The sequence below is a fragment of the Apteryx rowi genome, unplaced genomic scaffold (assembly GCF_003343035.1).
Source record: "Apteryx rowi isolate R43461 unplaced genomic scaffold, aptRow1 scaffold_651, whole genome shotgun sequence".
Classification (NCBI taxonomy): domain Eukaryota; kingdom Metazoa; phylum Chordata; class Aves; order Apterygiformes; family Apterygidae; genus Apteryx; species Apteryx rowi.
In genome coordinates this window covers 194,359-214,258 of record NW_020450929.1, presented here as the reverse complement: position 1 = coordinate 214,258, position 19,900 = coordinate 194,359, and the positions used below count along the sequence as shown (strand labels likewise).

The following is a 19,900-nucleotide window of genomic DNA, read 5'->3' as shown; positions in this document are numbered from 1 at the left end:
CTACTGCTGTCCATACAGTCAGTGTCTTCTGCTTAGTTTTCTTTCTCCGCTGCAGTGTTGGTGCCCGCAGTCACTCAGAACAACACCAGTTCTCCATCCAGATCCTCTCCATCCAGATCTATCGCTGTGGCAGGCCTTGAGAAGTGCAGAAGGGTGGCTTTCATCTCTGGGTCAAATTTTTCACAGGCATCCAGTAACTGGGGACAGGGGAAGTGTCTGATATTAGACCCAGTCTTGCTTCTTCAAAGCAAGTTATAGCCACACCAGATCATCTTGCTGCTTCTCAGCAGCTTGCAGGTAGAGGAGAGGGAAGCTGGTGCTGACTCGCACAGAAACAATAGGGTCTCCTGGCTGACACCACCGTGCTTGTGGGAATTTCAACACCTGCCACTTAACTGTGCTTGGTAGCTCCCCTAGGACCAAGCATTAAGCAAGTGGTGGGATAAGACTGCAGCAGAAGAATGTTTAATGTTGCTGAGAAAGATTGAGCCTGCAGCCTCAGAGAGAGAAAGAGAGAGGAGGTGGCTATAGCACTAGTTGGGCAGTAGGTGTCCTCCCCTGCTCCAAAATGTGTTATGGAARTGGCATTTCAGGTCACAGGTTAAGCAGGCAGCACCAGTACAGGGTGAGTGTGGCAAGGAAGACCACACCTGCTAGCCCAGAACAGAAAAAACACTCCCAGCTCTCACTAGCTGGGGGAAGAAAAAGAACACCACGTACYGGCTGTATGTTTCCAAAACTTTTTTGGGGGCATCGTGGAATTGCACCAAGCAGGAACTGACGGGCCTTGGCGATCACTTCTAAGGAATCCCCCTGGAAGAGACAAGGCCGATCAGGACCAAAAGCAACACCACTTACAGTGCTCAGGCCCCAGTCCTAAAAGCAAGACAGGACCCACTACACTGTACAATGTTCTGTTTACAAGTTAGACAGCTCACTTGCTTGATGACTACATTCATCCCAAGGTCCTGTACAAGCAAGACAGCAATGAGGCACCTTAGTTTTACCATATGCTCAGGCATCAGGAGAACAGCAGCACCTGCAGGCTCCTCTCAGCCCCGAGGTGCGAGCAGGCTGCCTGCTGGCAAAGGCAGCTGCACAAGCTACCTCTGTGTTGTAGAGGAAGGCAAGAACAAGAGATGTGCTGCAAGTGGCAGGTGGAAGGAGGTAAAGAACAGGATTCAGAGTTATGGGGCAGGGGGAGGAGAAAAAGGAAAAAAAAAGATTGAACTTTACTCACATGCTCTGCAGGGCCTGGGCCTTGTCCCACCTGATTAGACTGCAGCAGATCTTCCCCTTCCACAAAGAGCTGCAACAGCTGGRTATACAAATCAAGTGCCACACAGAGGAAGGTTTGCTCTCTAGAGAACAGCTCTTGGTGAAAGCAGGGGGTGAGGCTACAGGAAATCACACACAGTATCTAGTCAGCGCTGGTTTCATGTTATACTCAAAGATAGATAGGAAAAAACATAGGACAAGCACAGCTAGTGCTCTCGCTGCCGTCCATTTTACAAGTCCCATTGCGTGCAGGAGTGCGGTAAGCAAGGTTACTCCACTGCCAGGAGCGAGAAGGCAGCCATGGACCCTTTTGTTCGGAGCACAAAGCTTGCAGGGAAACTTCTAGCAAGAGAACTGCTTAAATAGCAGTCCTGCTGTGATTGAGTGTTTTCTCCTGCACCGCTAATATAAGAGCTCATCTCACTTACAGGCTAGCTGTACATGCAAACCACCAACCACATCCTTCCTCCCAAATTCCCTCCGAAACCAGTGGGACATTACCTGTAGAAAGCGACAGGCAAGAGTCGGATGTGATGGTCTGATGCTGCACTGCGCAGAATACAGTATTTTCTAGGGACTGCAATAACCAGAAAGAAGAACTAAGCATCTTTAGTGGTCCTCATGTCACGTTACGTACTTTTACAGCAGCACAGGGGCAGCAGTTTCCTCCCAGCCAACAATAAAACGCAATGCTTGGGTGTGGTGAACCCCTAGAGAAGGCGGCCGTTCCCTCTTAGGCTCTCTCTGCCAGGTGAAACAGTACTGAGTTTCGGTCGTTCCCTATTATCAGCTTCTGCAGGGCATAAGTAGTGTGTTYCTACCTTTTAGTAAGTAAGTTTGTTCTATGCTGCTTACAAGGGCCCATCAGTTCCTTCTTACGACTACACTTCTTATATCAAAAAGATAAACCACTGCCACCCCACAACGAACCTTTCTACCCCTTGGAGGCAGAACTTGCTCACCTTTTTCTACCGAATGAAAGAGAAGCGGCCAGGACATGTCTCTCTCTTCCAGACAGCGCAAGATCTCCAGGGACCATTCCAGAGACTTCTGAAAATCCACTCCTTCCTGGGTGTCAGAAAGGACATGTATAGTTTGCTTTAGGTTTTAGTTACATCAAAGCAGAAAGGAAGCCACCCCCCCCCCCAGCAAGAGATCATGTAAATGAAATGCTCTGTTAAATTCTTAAATTTAGCCCAAGTCTTTCCCCTCTTCTGATGGCCTGGATTCTCACCTGGGCAATCAGGCCTTAGTGCAATACCAGAGGCTTTGTCACCAGCCAGGCCACGACAGGGCTGCAGGCGGGAATGATTTGTGAGAGAGGGAGAAGCAGCATCAATGAGCTACCAGCTCATCACCACACGCTTCCCAACTGCGCTCAGCACAGAGCCTCTCCAAGTCCTGTGCTCACCCATCCTGCTCTCTGTAGCAGCCTCTTTTCCCTCTCATCCTAGCTAATGATAGCATGTCTTGGGTCTGAATGGAGGGGACGGGGGGGAAGGGGGATTGCATTATTCATTTTACTTGGAATAACCTCCCAAATCTGTTTGCTCAAGATCTTTCCTCAGTGACTCTCTTTGGAGGAGGTTGGAGGAAGTAAGACTACGAGATTGTTTTCAACTTGAATCTACTCCCTGATCCATCTGTTAGGCAACTACACAAATGGTTGCACAACACAGCCGAGAAAGCAGCAAAGGGACAGAAACAAGCATCCATGGGCAGGAGGATGCTTAGAGCAGACAGTTCCTGAAAGAAACTTGTCAAATCATCTTTGCTCCCTTGTTTAATAGTGTTAAATCATCTGGAAACCAATGTTCCTCCTCATTTGGGACCCCTTCTCATGTGAAATACCATGCATGTTTCCAGCCTGAAAAATGTCTTATAATAAATGTGAAATGCTACACAAAAGCCAAGATATACGAGTTCAAGCACTAGCTGAGAAGTGTAAAGTCTGAACAGGAAACTGAAAACGGTGAGTCATTCAGGAAGACAAATAAAAGCTACCATAGTAAAGGGGGAGATAACATCAGTTAAAAGAGAATACGGTTTAATCTGATACGAACAGAAGGACTTTCACCAAGCTCTGTCTGGGATGTTGCTGATCTCTTCCTTCTGGCTGAACAACTACCAGCCTTCAGAGTAGTGACACAAAGCATTTCTAGGCAGCAAGCCAAGCTGATCAGACACATTTAGTGTCATGAGAATTCCCTAAGGGCTGAATTTACCTTTGGTGCTATTTTTGCGGAGATGAGATCCATGAGTGAGAAGAACAGCAGAGAAACCAGAAGCTGCAAGGGGAAAAGACTGCCTGTTAGTTATATCTGCAATGATGACTCAGAACTCACACTTTCCAATCAGGAAATAACATTTCACCAAGTGTGTTCCCAGGACTGACCCGGATAAACTACAAGCACTGCTGTTCTTCCCAGGTGAAGACTGTATTTGAAGAGGATTGACTGGAGCCTGACATGGTTCGTTGCTTCTAAGGCTAAATTCCACATTAAATTCACTGTTCTTGAAAGCAAGGCTTGCTGCAGTCAGCAATTCAAACAACAGATGATAACTTCACCCAAATACAGGGAAAACAGAGAGCTAGCACAGATGTAAAACTGGAGGGAAGTTAATGTTGGTCCACAGCTGGCATGTCACAAGTGGATGCCATGCAGCCTCCCATCTCAGCCAGTCACCATATCCTGTCCCGCCCCACATTTGTTATTGCTTTTCTGGATCTCTGCCACTCGAAGCAAAGGATGCAGTGATTCTGTGACCCTGGGAAGTTAAAAGTAACATTGCTTATTTGTGCTACGAATCCAGTGGTAAAGCTAAACCTCCTTTCTTTTCCCATCTGCCTCAGATGGGAGAGGGCAGAGCCACCAGCAAGTTCTGCATACGGTTGCTCTGCTGGCACGTGCACTGCAGTTAAGTTGAGGGGGGAATGGCAGTGAGAGACTTTTCACTTCAGCTGAAAGTTTCCAAAGACAGACTACTGCATGCAGAGAAATCAAACAAAAAAGGAGAGGCACGTGTGGAACGATGGGGCCCCTCGGACTTAACTACAGGGTCTCATTCCCAAAGGTAGCTGGTCCCATGACATTTCCCCCTTCTTCCAACGCAGCAAGATCTGCCCTTTAAAGCTGTCTCTCACCTGAAGTGATTCAGCACCTGACCTCACGCTAGTCTTGTGCATGGGACCAGGTTCTCTCCTCACAAGGATCTGTGCAATTCCACTGCAACTGGAACAGTAGTCGAGAGGTCTGATCTGAGGCCTAAAAACCAGGCAGCTGCTACAATCTGCTGGGCGCCCAGTTACACTCAGCCCTCCCCCTAGTCTCATTCTTCCCGTTGTCCTCCTCCTCTTTTAAGGCATATTTTTGAGGTGGAAATTGTTTTTATTCCACGTGTACTAAATGATCATATCAACTCAGTGAGACCAGTTTCCAACCAGCAGTTCTTGGCCCTAGACTAGTACAAACAATGCATGAGGAGTCAACCCGAGAGCAAGGGGAGCAGCTACTGTAGCTGCCGCCTGGGGGATTAAAATCTAGAACAACTAGCAAGGCACAGGTTCTGCCTAGACAAGATTTATCTGCGAATTTCTCAGTAAAGGGGAGCTCCCCGCATTGACCACCAATCCCAGCTACCCCCTGGAAGGTCATTACTCAGCTCTGCCAGGGCAGCAGCCTCACTTCCTTCTCAGCACAGCACTTGGGAGAATTCCTGTGCCCAGAGGGCACCGAGCCATGGCAAAATGGCAGAGGCATTTCCTGGAACAGACCTGGGCAAACCCTCACATTTGTTCCTGCAATTCCCAGCACATCCTCCTTGAGCCCTCAAAACACCTGCACTCATTTCCCACAAACATTCTCTGTCTGTGTCTCCTTAACCTCCTAGCAGAGTTGTCTGAGCTAAAAATCAATTAGGATTGCTCCTCTCTCAGAGAGAAAGGTGATCCTGGTGTGCATGGACTGAGGTCTCAATCTCTGCAATACCCTCTCCAACTTTGTTTCTTAAAGCAGCTGTTTAATAGTTTTTTCTCACTTCACAGAAAAGCCAATGCCTAAGTTAAAAGTTTAAATTTGAAACAACTTGCCTCTAGGATAAATATTTAGTAACTGGAAATTTACGGCTGCATTGTATCAGTTAGCCACCAGCAAGATTTCCCAACAGGGCTTAGAAGGGATAAGGCAGCCATTTCTCAGTTAAGGATGTTCTCCCTCTGCTCCTTAACCGTAGAGAAAAGCAGGCATTTAAAGTGTGCCCAGTCTTGCCTGCTCTGTATCGGTCCCCAGCCTCTTCAGTGCATCTCTCTCTCTTCCACATGCTGACCGCTGTTGAACAGTAAAATGGAGGAAGGCAGCAGAAATCCAGGGTGGGCCAGAGACAGGGAAAACTGCTTCTGAAGAAAGGAAGCTAGGAAACAAAATGAGCATGTAACAGTTTTGGAGAAAGAATCTTTGGAGAAAAGAAAGAGGGAAATCAGGGGCTTTGGTAGAGGATATAAGTTTGTGGTGGGGACAAAAACCAAAAACCAAACCTTTTCCCCAACTTTTCTCCTGAAGTTGGATGTCACAAGACAGTTAAAAAATAAAAATAAAAAACCCCCACAACTTTAATCAGAGGTTGGGTAGGTAGTTAACTGTATGCACTAATACAGAAGCACATGATTATTGGCTGCAAAAATCTGCAAGGAGATTCTTATATTAAATCCCCAGCTTTTGGAGAAAACCTGCAGGATGCTGAACAGATAGAAGACCTACCAGAAACACAGCAGATACAGAGGGACTCATCGAACACAGAAGCAGTCAGCAGTTTTAAGAGACCAGGGATTCACTAAATCCAGAGAATGCAGGGTGCGGCAGCTTGAGCAAATGACTCAACACTGTGCTAAAGGCTATTTCCAGTGTTTGACTAACAAGGACTCTGTCTTCCAATCTCCTCTAAAAAGATTCTCTTTTCCTTCTGGTGAAACGCTCTGACCCATATTACACAGAARGCCAGACTAAATAATTATAATGACCCATTTTGAGTTAGGAAAAAAAAAATCTCTACAAAGGAATCYGTATAGAGCTGTCCTACAAGCCGCAGTCCCCATTAGCATCTCATACTGCCTGCTGAAACCTGGTCTGCCTCAGAGAGCAGCCTTCCTGCATGCTGCTCTGCCAGAGCCAGGCTAAATCAGAGCAGGCTCTCCTGCCTACAGACTCCCGTGAAGGTTCCTCATACACACCTTGCAGCTGAGCACCAGCACTCCCTCAGCCTCTGCAATTCTTCTGCAAGTGGCACTCCAAAGAGTCTCTTCCACTGAGAGCAAAGTACTGGCTCCAGCCTTGGCCACCACAGCTATGAAGAGAGCCAGACACCGGCAGCATTAGTGGTGGCRGAACAGGGGACAAAGCAGGGCTTTAAAAATTACTACCCTTACGCTCCACAGTTCACATAAAATAAAGTTTAAAACAAGCGTTTTGAACTGGTATTGAATTTTCATCTAGCACTCGAAATAAACAAAGATGAAATATGAACACTTACCGCCGCGGAGAAAAGGATGATGGGACACTTGGTTTGACACGTTGTCAGAACATCATTGACCCCTTCTGCTGAATCTTCACAGTCCAAGCTGGCATTCAGCAGGCCCTGGAAGAGGGTAGATTACAACGTGACCACACACACACGCACACTGTATTTACCGCTTTGAAGTACCTTGCAAACCTATATGCAAACTAACCAGAGATAACTCTAGGGGTCAGCATGGCTCAGCAAAAGAAATACAGGCCCAACAGCTGCTCCTTCTCCCACCAGCATTGCTGTATTACGTTAAAGGTAACCTCTTCCACTTCCCTCCTGCTACTTTTCTTCACGTTGCTGGATCACTGCTCTTTGATTTCAAATTTGCACCAGTTCTCAGAACAACTGTACAAATGGCACATCTCATTTCTAAGAATAGCACATAATCAGGCTTCCCGGTAAAGAAAAAAAAAATTTTCCTACCATCTAGCATGGAAAATAAAACAGAATGACAAAAGGAGCAGTTACCCTGAAGAAGTGAGCSGTGATATCATAGGAGAGTGCATACCCTCTGGAACAGATGTTCTTCTGTGGCAAAATAAGGAGAGAAAAAAGTTCTTTCCTTCCCTTTTGAATTAGGATTTCTTTAAACATTTTGGATGCCCTGCACAATGGGACTCAGAGAGCACAAAGTTACCCTCTGAGGTCCTAGGTATTTATTCTGACTAGAGAAACTTCATTTCTATATGAAGCAACAGCTTTGGCTAGACAGTGCTGTGCAATCCCAGCACTAGGAAAGCACTTCAGATGGTCCTGCTTACCMCATGCTGCAAATGGCAAAAGCAGTTTGATTAATAGTTTTTGAAYGAATAGAGGTTTCTGGCTGTGCCTAGTACAACAGTGTAAAAGAGCTTGAAAAGGCCACCAATCAAAAAGAATAAATAGAAATGATGGCTATCTTCAGAGCACAAAACAATGATGGACCTGCAAGTCAACTGTTCTACCCTCAAGAAGCCGTAGGGATGTTTCGAAACATTTCTTTAGTGTATATAACACAGGACAATGGTTTAATGTCCCGGCACAAGAGAAATCAAAGAGCTCAAAGTCAGTCCATTGCTCCTAGGTCTCCACAGGAACACTGCAGGTTTCTCTCTAACCCAACATCGGCAAAGCCCACCAGGGCACATGAGGCCTTTATCTGAAGGATGATGTATCCACACAAGAACATCCCCAAGACTGCTGCAAGTGCAAGCACAATTAAGACATATGTTGCCATGAACCACGTGAATGGAAAGAAYGATCCTACTGCTCAAGAATCAGCTAAGCTACTACCAGGCTAGTTCGTGATTACCAGCTGGTGATCTTACCCAGATCAGGACTGTGCACGCACCCACCTCCAGCCAGCGATATGCTTGTTGGCTCCACCACAGATTTGTCTACACTATTCCCCAAGGAGTCTCTCTCAATAACACAAAATGACCATCATAACTACAAATGAATGAACCCAGAAGTCATYCCAGAGCAGACAAAGTGCCACAGGGACATCTACAGAGCTAGGGGCTGGAAAGACTCAAGTATTATGACTTGAACCTCCCTATCACACAGGTTTCCTGTTCTGATAGAAGCTAAGTTCCTGTTTCAGGTTTGATTGCATCTTAATTCCCATCTTAATCCCAAGTTTAAGGTCTTTATCTAGAGCATTTACCAACAAGAAGTTATTCTTTAGCTAGCTGTACATACCAGCTCCGAGTTCACAAAATGAAAGAAATCTTCACAGTCCAACATTGTTTTCTTTCCTTTTTGACGAGTCAGGATCAGAGCAGATGCAGGGAGCCCTACCAGAATCCTTAGGTAGGGAAAACAAACAAAAAAAGTCAAAGTTGCAGTCAAGAACAGAATAAACCTCCACACTCTCAGATCATGTGACTTTGATTTTCAGGGGAGCTTGAGAGTACGTCAGGTCTCAAACATACTGATAGAAACCACACCAGGAATTTTTCCAGTTGCCCAGAAAAGAACCTGCATTTCAATGAGATATACAGACCGTTTTCAAAGACATTAGCAATGGCTCAAAAATGAAAGCGTATATTTAGATTAGAGGAGCAATTAGAGTATTTTAATGGTGGTTAACGCAAGTGGTGGGATTAAGAGTGTTGCTGGCTGTAAACGGTCCAGGAAGATGTGCTGTTCCTGAAATTCAGTCTACCATCAGGGACCACTTTTAGCCCAAAATGGCACACTGAACAGGAGCTGAAGCATGCAAGTGCTAGGGAATGAATACCTCTTGCACAATATTACAAACCCTTTTTACCATGGTATTTATAGTGTCATCTTATGCTCACTAGGGAATCACAGGAGAGGCTATCCAACTGCACAAGTACACAACATAATTCCTYTGAAGAGCAGTTTTGTCTGAGTTATTCACAGCCATTCAGATCTGTACTTACCTTCTCTGCAGCAGCAGCTCCTGTTGCCTCCATAACTGTTCACCTAGAGCAGAACCATGTTCTCTGTTTTTTAATCTTTCCTGGAAAGCCCTAAACAGGAAGTGTCTCCTGGCATCTGAGCAGCCAGAAAGCAACTTTCTCCTACACCTCAACTCAAGCACCATTTCCTAGACAGAGAAAAAACCAACAGTGTTTGTCAGAATGATACATTAGTTTGCATTCAAACCCTCTACATTTCTCTGAAATAATGGAAAGAGATCAATAAGAAAATCTGTTTCTGGATTTCCATGCCACTATTCACAGCTGAGAACTGAAAGTTAGCATCACATACACTGAGATATTAGAAAATTGTCAGGACAAATTCAAGGATTAGATAGATGGATACACATCACAATCTGAAATCACCTGTAACTTGCAGAGAATATCAGGATTGACAGACATCTTCAATTGGCCATAGCTACCCAGGTCCACCCTGAAATTAAGAGACATATCAGGTGACTATCCCTGTTTGGCTGAGAAGGATAACAGAGCTCAAATAAAATTAAGTGACTTTACAAGAACATTAATTAATTAATGCTCTAACATTAATTTTCCTTAAGTAAGTTGCAGGTCAGACAGCAACTCTCCTCTAAGCCTCCCTTATTATTTTCCAGCTTCTAGCTGATGCTAGTCTGGACAAAACAAACCTGAATACAAATTCAGCTTAAAAAAAGACAGACAGACTAGGGACTACCTGTGACTTCACCTCAAGACCTCTGTCACCTAAAGCAAGATTCTTATGCAAAGACCAATGAGTCATGCAGAGCCACCTCCCAGCTTCCACCTGCAGGCAGACTCATAAGAAGGCAATCGGTTCCACTCAGAAGAACAGAGGCCCAYGCAAGACACAAGCCCACAAACCCTGGCTTGCAAGGCCATTAGCAGAACCATAGCATCCRCAGAAGTGCAAGTCGCAATGCTGAATACCTTTGTGAGAAATCCAGAATGGTATTGATAATAACGTCACACGCCTTTTCCAGGTCTCCATCACAGCCTCCAGAAGCAGAAGGTGCTGGAAGATACCACTGATAAATAGCCCAATAATGGAAGTCGTGTCTGCAATATAAAACAGGAGAAGTTAGGAAACAAATCACGACATTTTAATGCTTTCTCTTCCTTAAATGAAGTTCACACACCAAGTCAAGTGGAATGTCAGATACAAGCACCCACACAAGTGCAGAAGTAAAAAGAGCCATGCACCAGACACCACGTGCACTGATGTCAGCTATCTCTTGCTTTTGGAAATGGGGAGGTTTTGTGAAACGTTATTTGCAAGAATTGTATATCCAGGCCAGAGGGTATCTTGGGGAACTTCCTCAAGTGAAAACAAACACCTCATTTCTGGCATTGCTTGAACTCTGGGCAAAATGTAGGAGTTGACAGACATTTGTGTCCCACAGCAGCTCATTAATTTACTTTTATTGTTAACCTCCTGAACTTCAACACTTTTCTAATTTCAGTGGAAAAGACTATTGAACTATTCCCATTTTATTAGAGCCCCTCTGCACTTACCTTTCTGAAGCAGAAAGAATATCCTTTTCAGGGTGCACTCCTAGCTCCAGCAGCAGCCACTCTCTGAAAGATAACTGTGAAAGGCCACAATTTAGATAAGAGGGCAGACCAGCAAGGCGAAGTAACTTATGCAGAACAGCCACCTTCTTCCCAGCACAAAATGCACCTTTCCCCCACACCCAGACACAACCCATTGCAGATTAAGAGATTTGAAACYGGGAGATATCAGCCCAAGAAGGACAGTTCCTGTACTGTTTTTCTTGCAAGAAATCTAAACTAAAACCCCATTGACTTTCAAAATTTACTTAAAACAAGCCTATAAAGCATCTCTTCCCTCTCTCTCTCCCCCTCTCTCACACACACACACACCAACCCCGCTCTGACATCTCCAGATGTGCCCATGTTCTTAAAGTCTAGATACCAGAATGAACGTATGTTATTAGACATAAATGTTAAAATGAACAAGGCACTGTAGTCAGACAGACTGGCCTAAGCATCAAAGAAAAGTTATAATGCAAAGGTATTTCAGTCTTGTACTTAAAGCTAGCAAAGCACATCAAATCATTCTAGTAATACGACAAACTCATCTGCCAAGCTGGTTTTATATGAAATGGAGTAAAAAAAAAAAAAAAAAATCCTGTCAAATCAGATAAATTGCAAGGATGGTATAAAGTGAATATGAGAGATACGTTAGCCTACTTCATAGCCAGACAGAGCCAAACAATTCAAGATACACAGGTGGTTCAGGGCAACACTGACATTTAGACAAAGCACCAAAAAAAGCAAACAAGTACCTTCAGTTATTTAACTCTCATCATCACTTTGTACACATTATGATGTTGTTAGGATCATGAACAGGCTTTTTCCTCTACAGTTCCTGACARCTTCATTACTGAAATAGCATATCTTGTCAAAATCTTTGGTTTTGTAAATACATTGAAAACAAAGGCTTTACTTCTACAGTTTTCTATTTCTACCTTATCATCATCATCAAAATCTACAGATAACACGGAACACATGACCTAGAGCACACAACATCTTCCAATTGTGACACAAAGTTTTTAGATATTAAGTTTTTACAAGAAGCTTTTATCATTGATTAAGAAATTGTAAAAGGCAGATCTGAAAAATTAAAATTATGATGTGAATACAGTTAGGTCACTGAAAAAAAATTGATACCTGGAATGCTTTCTCCTTCAAGAGCTCTTGAAAGCGTGCTTGCTTCCATAAACAGAGGCTGGCTCTTTTGTAGTGTACAGAGGGGCACGAGAGGGAACTCCAGACTAGTTCAGTTTTACCCTCCTCATACATGATTCCTCGAGCTTCCAAGTTCAGCCGTGGCACAGTGTACTGCAACTAAAACAAAGGCAGAAAAACCCTACACATCTGCATCACGAAAAAAGGCCCAGTGCAAACTCTGGTTTTGTGAAGATGCCAAATGAGCAAATACACAAAATAGTATGGATACAAATGGATACAAAGATGCATTTTTATAYAGTTTTCTCTGAAAAAGCTGTAGTTGCACAGAAGTCTGCAATGGAAAGTTGAACTGACACTGATTTTTCTCATGAGCAATAGCAGAACTTTTTTTTCCCTTTACCTTTTTAACAAGGCTAGGAGGAAGCAAGGCACATAAACCATCATGAGAGAGGGATGAAAACTTGCAGAGAAGATAAGACACTGCTGCAGTACAAAACCTGACAGAGAAAGAGARAGAATTCAGTTAGCTGGTTAGTTCAGTCATACTTTATCCATTCATGAAAGTCCAACACCAAGCAAAAAATGAGTGTTAAAAATGGTTTTAAGCAACATGTCCCAAACCTCTTTACTTTTGGGACTATTTCTATTTATGGGCTCGCAAACCCAAGTACATTAACAGCTACAAAGTTTAGAACCAGAGACTAAAACTTCTGCAGCACCCAGTCAGTCCTTTGTTCAGCAAGCAATGCAGTCATCGGGATGCTACTTCACATTGGGCCAGCATCAGCTTGTTCCTCTGGATAGCACCTCTGTGCCGCACACACATTCCTCAAAAAGAGGACAGCTTTACCAGCACCCCTCCTCTGCCAAACATAACCCACCACCCAAGGAAGCAAGCGCTTGTGGATGCATGAGCTCACCTCACGCAGAAGGCAAAGGACTCTTCTGTCCTGCACACTAGCAAAAAGTTCCAGTACTCCGTAATGGAAAGTATCTTTTCAGGAACAGGCTGAGAAATCCCCAAATCGGCTTCCACTTCAGGAATTAAAGATCTGTATTCACTTAAGTGGATCACAAAAGCAGCTAGTCCTAAAATATGAGCATCATTTAGGGAAGGACCCTGCAAGCCAAACATAAGGAAAGAACTGGAGGAAGAGGTATGTTTCATTTGTAGCAAAGCAGTCTTTTTCAGAAAAAAACAGAACTAATCAAGTGGCAGAACACTGCTTCTGTGCATTGACTGAATCAGTGCAACGATACCAATTTAGTAGACAAAAGACACCGGTTTAAAAAAAATATACTTCCCTCCTTGAAATAGTACAGTTATTTTTGGTAAACCTACAACAAAATCGGTGCATATCTGTAGCACAACAACTTGGAGCAACTAGCTCTAACTTCAGTCCAGCAGAATTTGAGACTCTCAAGGCTTTTTAGCTTCTATGACAGTTAAACTACTATTATCCTTTTAATTTCACCCTTTCAGTATCATTGGGTGAAGGAAACAAAACCAACAGCTCTTTGGAAGAAAACCATGCACTGCCACACCTCAGACTTAGGGTCTTACTTTTCTTTTTAAAAAGGGGGATACAATTCAAATATACAACCTGAAAGTTTGGGAGTTAAGCATTATACTATTTTATTTTATTTTAGCTCTGTTTACAACCGTGCTTTTTTCAGCTTCTGTTAAAAAGTAGCTGGACTATTTATCTTAAATGAAAATGCTTTGGAAGCCTGAAAGCTAGCAAAGTCCCTCCCCCAGTACACCCCAGCGTAGTCCGAACAGGTACATGCCCCATGGCTCAGGAGAGGGAGCTGAGGTAGCCTTTAGCACACCATAACCATGTGATTCTTGGTTAGATGATCAACCAACCTGATGATAAATAAGCTGGCAGAGCCTGCCCAGAAGGGCAGGTAAGAGATTCCTGTGCCCGCACATCATCTTCACGAACAGGGACAAACACGATCCCTGCCTGCAGAAGGTAAAAACCACACGCTCATTTTATTACTTATGTCATTTTTTATCCCCAGTACAGGAAGAGGTATTTTCAAATGGTTAAACATAATGAACCTGAGCCATACGTGGCTGTAAATACTAGACAATTATCATTCCATTTATAGACTCATAGGAAGCGTCATTTGTGGAGCATCTAAACAGAGGACCCATACAAAGACATGAACATTACCAGTGCCCCACCTCAAATATTTGATAATATATAGCCAAAGAGGAGTTTGAGACAACAACAAGGAGAGGAGGAAGCTGCCTGGAGCACAGAAAGCTTTTTGAGACACAGAGCACAAGTGACAGAGGCAGAGCAATAAACGGGAACAAAAGAAAGCGAGAGCAACAAAGGAGCAATGTGACAAGGTACTTGTTACAGGAGGGAGGACAGCAGGGAGGACTTTCCTACAGAGCATCCCTACAGCCCCCCCAGCTGATGGAAAACAAACCCTCTTCAGAGGATATCGGATGGGGGAGGCGGGCTGAGAAATGATTTCCTGCAATGCTCTTGTTCATTCCAGCTACTTTGCAATACAGGTTTTCAATACAGATTCATCTGCTCCTGTGTCACCAGGCCAAAACGAAATAAAACAGAGGGAAAGATGCACTGATTGCCAAAGGCTGCTGCACTCTGGAGAGGCAGCTACCCAGCTCAGCAGCCACCACCGTTTGGGTTCCAGGATTACAGCAGTTCATCAGCACGTTGGTACTCGCCAAGAAAGGGATTTTTCCATTGAAATATATTGACCATAACATTTACAGATTTCTGCTACATCATGAAGGAAATCACATTAATAGAGTGCTTCCAAGGGTAACTCAGCAGAGGATGAGTGGTAGTGCTCCCTCACAGCTYATACAGGCCAGAATCAAACTGAATCACTTAAGGGGGGGAGAGGGGAAGGGAAAAGGGAGGTGCGTCATGCTCCTCTTCMTGAGCCCTCAGCATTAAAATTTATGCCTCATTCATTTATATTGCATATGGCATTAGGGCTGAAGGCTGAGGTGCCTGGATCTGCAAAAGCACCGAGTATGCCAAGACACTCCCGTGGTTCCTGTCAAGAGACAAACATTGCCCTCCTGATCTTTAATATCAGCAAGCAAATCACAGACAAAAAAAGGGGGAGGGGGAAAACCTACTTCAATTCCCCACCCTACTCCACCACYGCTGAAAGTGCCAACTTAAGTAAAATGGTATTTATGAAAAGTTTTTATGCGCTGTCACAGAGTACAAAGTAGAGTCAAACGCCACCTTATTCTGAAGAGACTAGTAACAACAGTGAAGAAGCATGTTTTATTTACACACTTGCACATCAAAGCRCATTAGTTCTTAGAATACAGAAGCCCAGGATAAAAGAGACTGCAATTGCCAGCCTGGCATGTTGGGTATGAACAACGAGAAGTCCCCCTAGGCCCCTGGACAATGTTGGGATTACACTGCACGAGGTAGTCTGGATTTCCCTACAGTTTTACCTGCATCTTACCTGTCAGGAGGGTTAAAATAGGAAGCAGCAATCAGGTTTTGGCAGAACGATGTCAGCAGAAGATCAACAACCTGGAACAAGAGACAACACTAATTCCTTCTTGCTGGGTTATTTATCTAGATCTAGTTTTGTGCTGCATACATAAAATGTTTTCTGACATTAGAACTAAGAGACAAACATGTTAGTGACATTCATCACGACATTCACCGCAAGTTCTACAGATCCACTGGCACTAAGAGATGGAAAGTAAAGTCCACAACAGCCTAGAAGTGATCACAACACACAAATATCTAGGCAAGTCTTGTAAAGAAAGCCCAGCTCATCACAGGAATGCTCTGATAGAATATATCCCTAGCTCTTCCCATCAGACATCCAATGACTTTCAGAAGGTTATAACACACGTATAGTCTGTGTGGGGCACTACCAGAGAGACAAATGGGAAAGTGTATTTCCTGTTTTCCACTGACAGAGCAGCCTTTCACRTGTACTCAAATACACTCTTCCCTCATCAACCCCACTCATTTCTCATCCCAAGCCAGATGGTACTTACACTCTGATGGCAAGGTTCCAGGTCAGGCACAAAAATGCTAACATGGATTTGAGAATTCAAAGTAGCAGCTTCATTTTCATCACTGCTGTGACCCAAGACACTTGAGAGTCTGTCAGATATAACTGCGATCTGTGCTGGCACATCTGCAAGAGAGTAACAGAAAGAGAACCAGGACTACAGACATGAAAGTCAGGAATTGGACAAAATCCACTTGGTCTGAGATTTACAACTCTGCATGAAAGGAATAAGAACAATTAGAGTATATATTTCACTAATTCCTTACTTGTTTCATGCAATATATACACTTTAATTGGTCAGAGAGTGTTGTGTGTTATGAAAAGCTTTAATGACCAAAAAGTGTTAGCTGGAACACAGTGATCATCATCATTATTTTAGAAGACAACATGATTTCCCCCCTCCCAATACCATTAGCAACTTGTATTAAGAATCGTTTTTCACACCAGAAAGGAAATAGCCTTCAAAAGGGGCTCCATGTCATCATGCTAGCAGCAGGAACGGGACTGCCAGTCTTGGCAAAGACCTGCTACCAAGTGCTCACAAAGAAGCAGACTCAAAGTTCCAAACTCAAGCATGGGAAGTATGTCAAACATTAAAAATATATATTCATAGCTGGAAGGATTATATAGATATGAAAGTTTACAGTCTTTGGGTAGCAGTGGCAAGTAATTTCTGCTGTTGCTTTGGCTGGYGTTAACCATATTTTATTAGCGTGGCTTTTGTAACAGTCACTTATGGGTAATTATAACTTGCCYTTCTCCATACCTTCATATTTAGTCTGGTCCACAATCAGCACGCGTAGCTCAGCCAGTTCAGCCTTCAGCTGCTCAACAGGCTCTTCAGAATGGCTGGTCTCTACTTTTGATTCATCTAGATAAATGAGAGAGAAATGCAACATATTATCCTTGCCTTTGTGTATTRCATCAGTTTATAAAATATGTTCAGCAATCTTTGCATACATTTTCTGTATTCATTCTCCTATAAACTACAACAGAACCCCAAAACATCAATCTGCCACATACACAGCTTTGTTTTTAGACTCAGAAGATGCTATTTGATTATTTATAAGTTTATGCCTAGTTTAGAAAAGAAACTTTTTTTTTTTTTTTTTAAAGGATGAGAAACAAAGGAGTCTCCCTTCAGACTTTCCTTCCTACTTGCTTTAGCTCTCTGCCCCTTACAGAAAYATTTGCTCTCCTCAAAAGACTGGAACAAGAGCCAGAAAATGCAGAGAAGCATTACATTGCGAATACTGTGTCATCAGCTTCTCCTCAAGACCAACGATATGTAACATCTCCAGATGTTACATGTTACTCAGTTTTGGGATTTTTGTTTGTTAAAAAGAATAAATGAAAGGAAATTCCCTTTACCACTACAAATAAAGTGCCACCAGCAACAAGCTACCACAGCACAGCTCCAGAAACCACCCAGAGTCTCATACATGGGCCAAATATAACTAGACCTGAACAACAAACAACAAGGTTAAATGAATAATTGTTATAAAAGCACAGTAAAGCTGACTGCTGAGTCACCTTTATGTGCTAGAGTGAGCACTAATGAACAGGACTGACCAATACAGCGAACCTGCCCTGCATCCAGTGGCTGTGTAAGAGCCCCAGGAACGGATTAGGGAGCAGGGGGTGCGTATTAGGATGCAGGGGACACGGATCAGGCCGATCGGGATGCAGGGGACGCAGATCAGGCTGTACCACTAGAGGTCACTGGCGATTCAAAGGCTGCCGCAGAGCTCCGGCCGCCCGTTCTGATCCTGCTGATCCTGCCATCAAGGAATTCTTCAGGCCTGCCGGTTGCCAGGACAACTCTCGGAGCCAGACTGCTGCATATCTGCTGTTTAGCAGCACTGCCTCCTCACATCTCTCTAGAGCTTCAGCATCTTCAGAAAGCTTCAAGCATCCAAAGTGTCCTGAGCAGGAGTCAATTAGGGATTTATCTCTGTATATGGACTATACTTATCACTGACACACTCTGCAAGTAATCTCCGTTCACTAGCCTGACCTTTTCATTTCGTATAAACTTATGTTGAGGATTTGCCCACTTTAAGACGCAAGTATTCGAAAAACCCATTTGCTGAAAAATACAGAATAGCTCATTAAATACATGTTACTCTCGCACACGCTGCCAGTAACGTGGCTAGCAATGAGATCTGGAATTAGAGCCCCTCCTCAAACACATGGAAGCTATGAACTGCAGTCCCTTTATTGCTGGCTCCACTCCTCCCGTCTGCCCATGTCATGCACCGCCATGCACAGCAATCCAGCCTTAAAGAGAGGCAATGGTGAGCTCYGACAGCAGAGGTGCCATCGTGCAAGGGACGGACACACCAGGTTCACACCCCGGCTGGCTGGAGCTGGGAAGAGCTCAGACCGCAAACGCTGATTCACGTAGATGTATCYGAGCTAGATTTAAATCAGCTAGCTCAGGCATCATTTGCAGCCTCAGGAGAGCAGAGCTCCGCACGGACTGCAAAAATCCCACCCAAGCAGGACAGGCAAAGAAAGCCAGTAGCTGTTTAAACCTCAATAAGACATAAATAACATGCACATATTTACATACAGATTAAAGATCTGTATTTTTTTTTTTGTATTTTTTTAATTCAGGAGAGCCTCATTTGAAATATTAACTTTTCTTCAATTATTGCATGATTTTTTGGGGGGGGGGGGGGAGGGAGGAGGTTGATTGTTTTTACCTTGCAAGAGTTTCTCTTTCATAGCACAACAAGCTTGTACGTAGGTGGAGTACAAGTTTGAGGGTATTTTATCAGCTCTGCAACAGAGGGGGGAAAAAAGGCATTTATTCTACCACATAACCACATTCAAACTTCAGATTTATTAAATATAAGCATAAGCAACAGCTATGGTATGAAATGTAATTACAGAGGTTCCAGATCACACACAGCATCTGAAGCATTTTTTTAATCATCATCCAACATGAGGGCCAGATATTTATACCCTATGATTTAACAGCAAGTATTATACATGTGTAACATACTATTCACACAACACTACGTGTGTTATACATAGGTACTAATACACTCTTATGTGATCTTAGTCATATACTACATAAGAAATATGTAAGTTGTGACAGCCTGTACTGACACATCTCAAATGCAGCATGTGATGGAGATCAAAGTTTGACCTCCAACACCTGCTGGGAAGGCACGCAGTACTAAAATACATTACATTAGGCTGCCTAAAATTCAGCTGCTTCTCTTACAACTTTAATTTAAAAAAAAAAAATCCAATCTTATTAGAGTCAGGCTGGAATTACAAGGCAGGACCAAATGCCTCATTTGTAGGCAGCGTTAGAGACATTTTCTCCATGATAAACTACAGAAGAATTACTGGATTTAAAATAAAGCTGTTCCTTCAATGCAGGAAAGCACTTTTAAACATGCATACAGGACAAGCTTGAGTTTGGAGAGGGGTTGTGTTCTCCTGGGCCATTATCCTACTGTCCATAAAAACAGCTCTTGAAGCATTAACACACTAAGTTGTATCTTCCCCTTCTCCCAAATCCCTTCCCAAAGAAAGGAGCTCTTCACAGGGGGTCTCATCATCTTATTGAAATTTTATATTCAGTAGTATCCTCTAAAGTTTGCATAAATATATCTAGCCTGGAGTCAGGGTTGCATGTAATTCCTTCTAGAAAAAGGTTTAAAAGCAGCTAGAGGACTAATTACAGAACTGAAGACATTCACCTCTACAGATAAGCTATCCCACCCACAACCTGCAAGCCACAAACGAGCCTGGACACGAAGCCGTGCCAAGTGGGTTAGCCAACACACAGCAGCTTGCAGACAAGGTGTCAAAGCTTCAGATATTCTGATGTAAAATCAAATATTCTGAGGACAAAG

General features: G+C 43.6%; 1 protein-coding gene across 1 annotated transcript in view; it reads right to left on the bottom strand.

Moving 5' to 3' along the window:
- Positions 1-35: 35 nt before the first annotated feature.
- FANCA (FA complementation group A) overlaps positions 36-19,900 on the bottom strand; it is a 37,405-nt gene continuing 17,540 nt past the window's right edge. The window contains exons 21-43 of the mRNA XM_026084840.1: positions 18,734-18,810; positions 16,792-16,896; positions 16,009-16,151; positions 15,459-15,529; positions 13,849-13,948; positions 12,899-13,098; positions 12,379-12,475; positions 11,958-12,134; positions 10,779-10,852; positions 10,194-10,322; positions 9,633-9,699; positions 9,228-9,394; positions 8,521-8,626; positions 7,309-7,368; positions 6,805-6,909; positions 6,506-6,618; positions 5,547-5,688; positions 3,504-3,566; positions 2,241-2,346; positions 1,780-1,855; positions 1,241-1,397; positions 721-813; positions 36-197 (exon numbers count right to left, since the gene is read on the bottom strand). Coding sequence (XP_025940625.1) covers positions 75-197; positions 721-813; positions 1,241-1,397; positions 1,780-1,855; positions 2,241-2,346; positions 3,504-3,566; positions 5,547-5,688; positions 6,506-6,618; positions 6,805-6,909; positions 7,309-7,368; positions 8,521-8,626; positions 9,228-9,394; positions 9,633-9,699; positions 10,194-10,322; positions 10,779-10,852; positions 11,958-12,134; positions 12,379-12,475; positions 12,899-13,098; positions 13,849-13,948; positions 15,459-15,529; positions 16,009-16,151; positions 16,792-16,896; positions 18,734-18,810 — 2,551 coding nt within the window. The 3' untranslated portion in view covers positions 36-74. The remainder of the gene's footprint in view (positions 198-720; positions 814-1,240; positions 1,398-1,779; positions 1,856-2,240; positions 2,347-3,503; positions 3,567-5,546; positions 5,689-6,505; positions 6,619-6,804; positions 6,910-7,308; positions 7,369-8,520; positions 8,627-9,227; positions 9,395-9,632; positions 9,700-10,193; positions 10,323-10,778; positions 10,853-11,957; positions 12,135-12,378; positions 12,476-12,898; positions 13,099-13,848; positions 13,949-15,458; positions 15,530-16,008; positions 16,152-16,791; positions 16,897-18,733; positions 18,811-19,900) is intronic.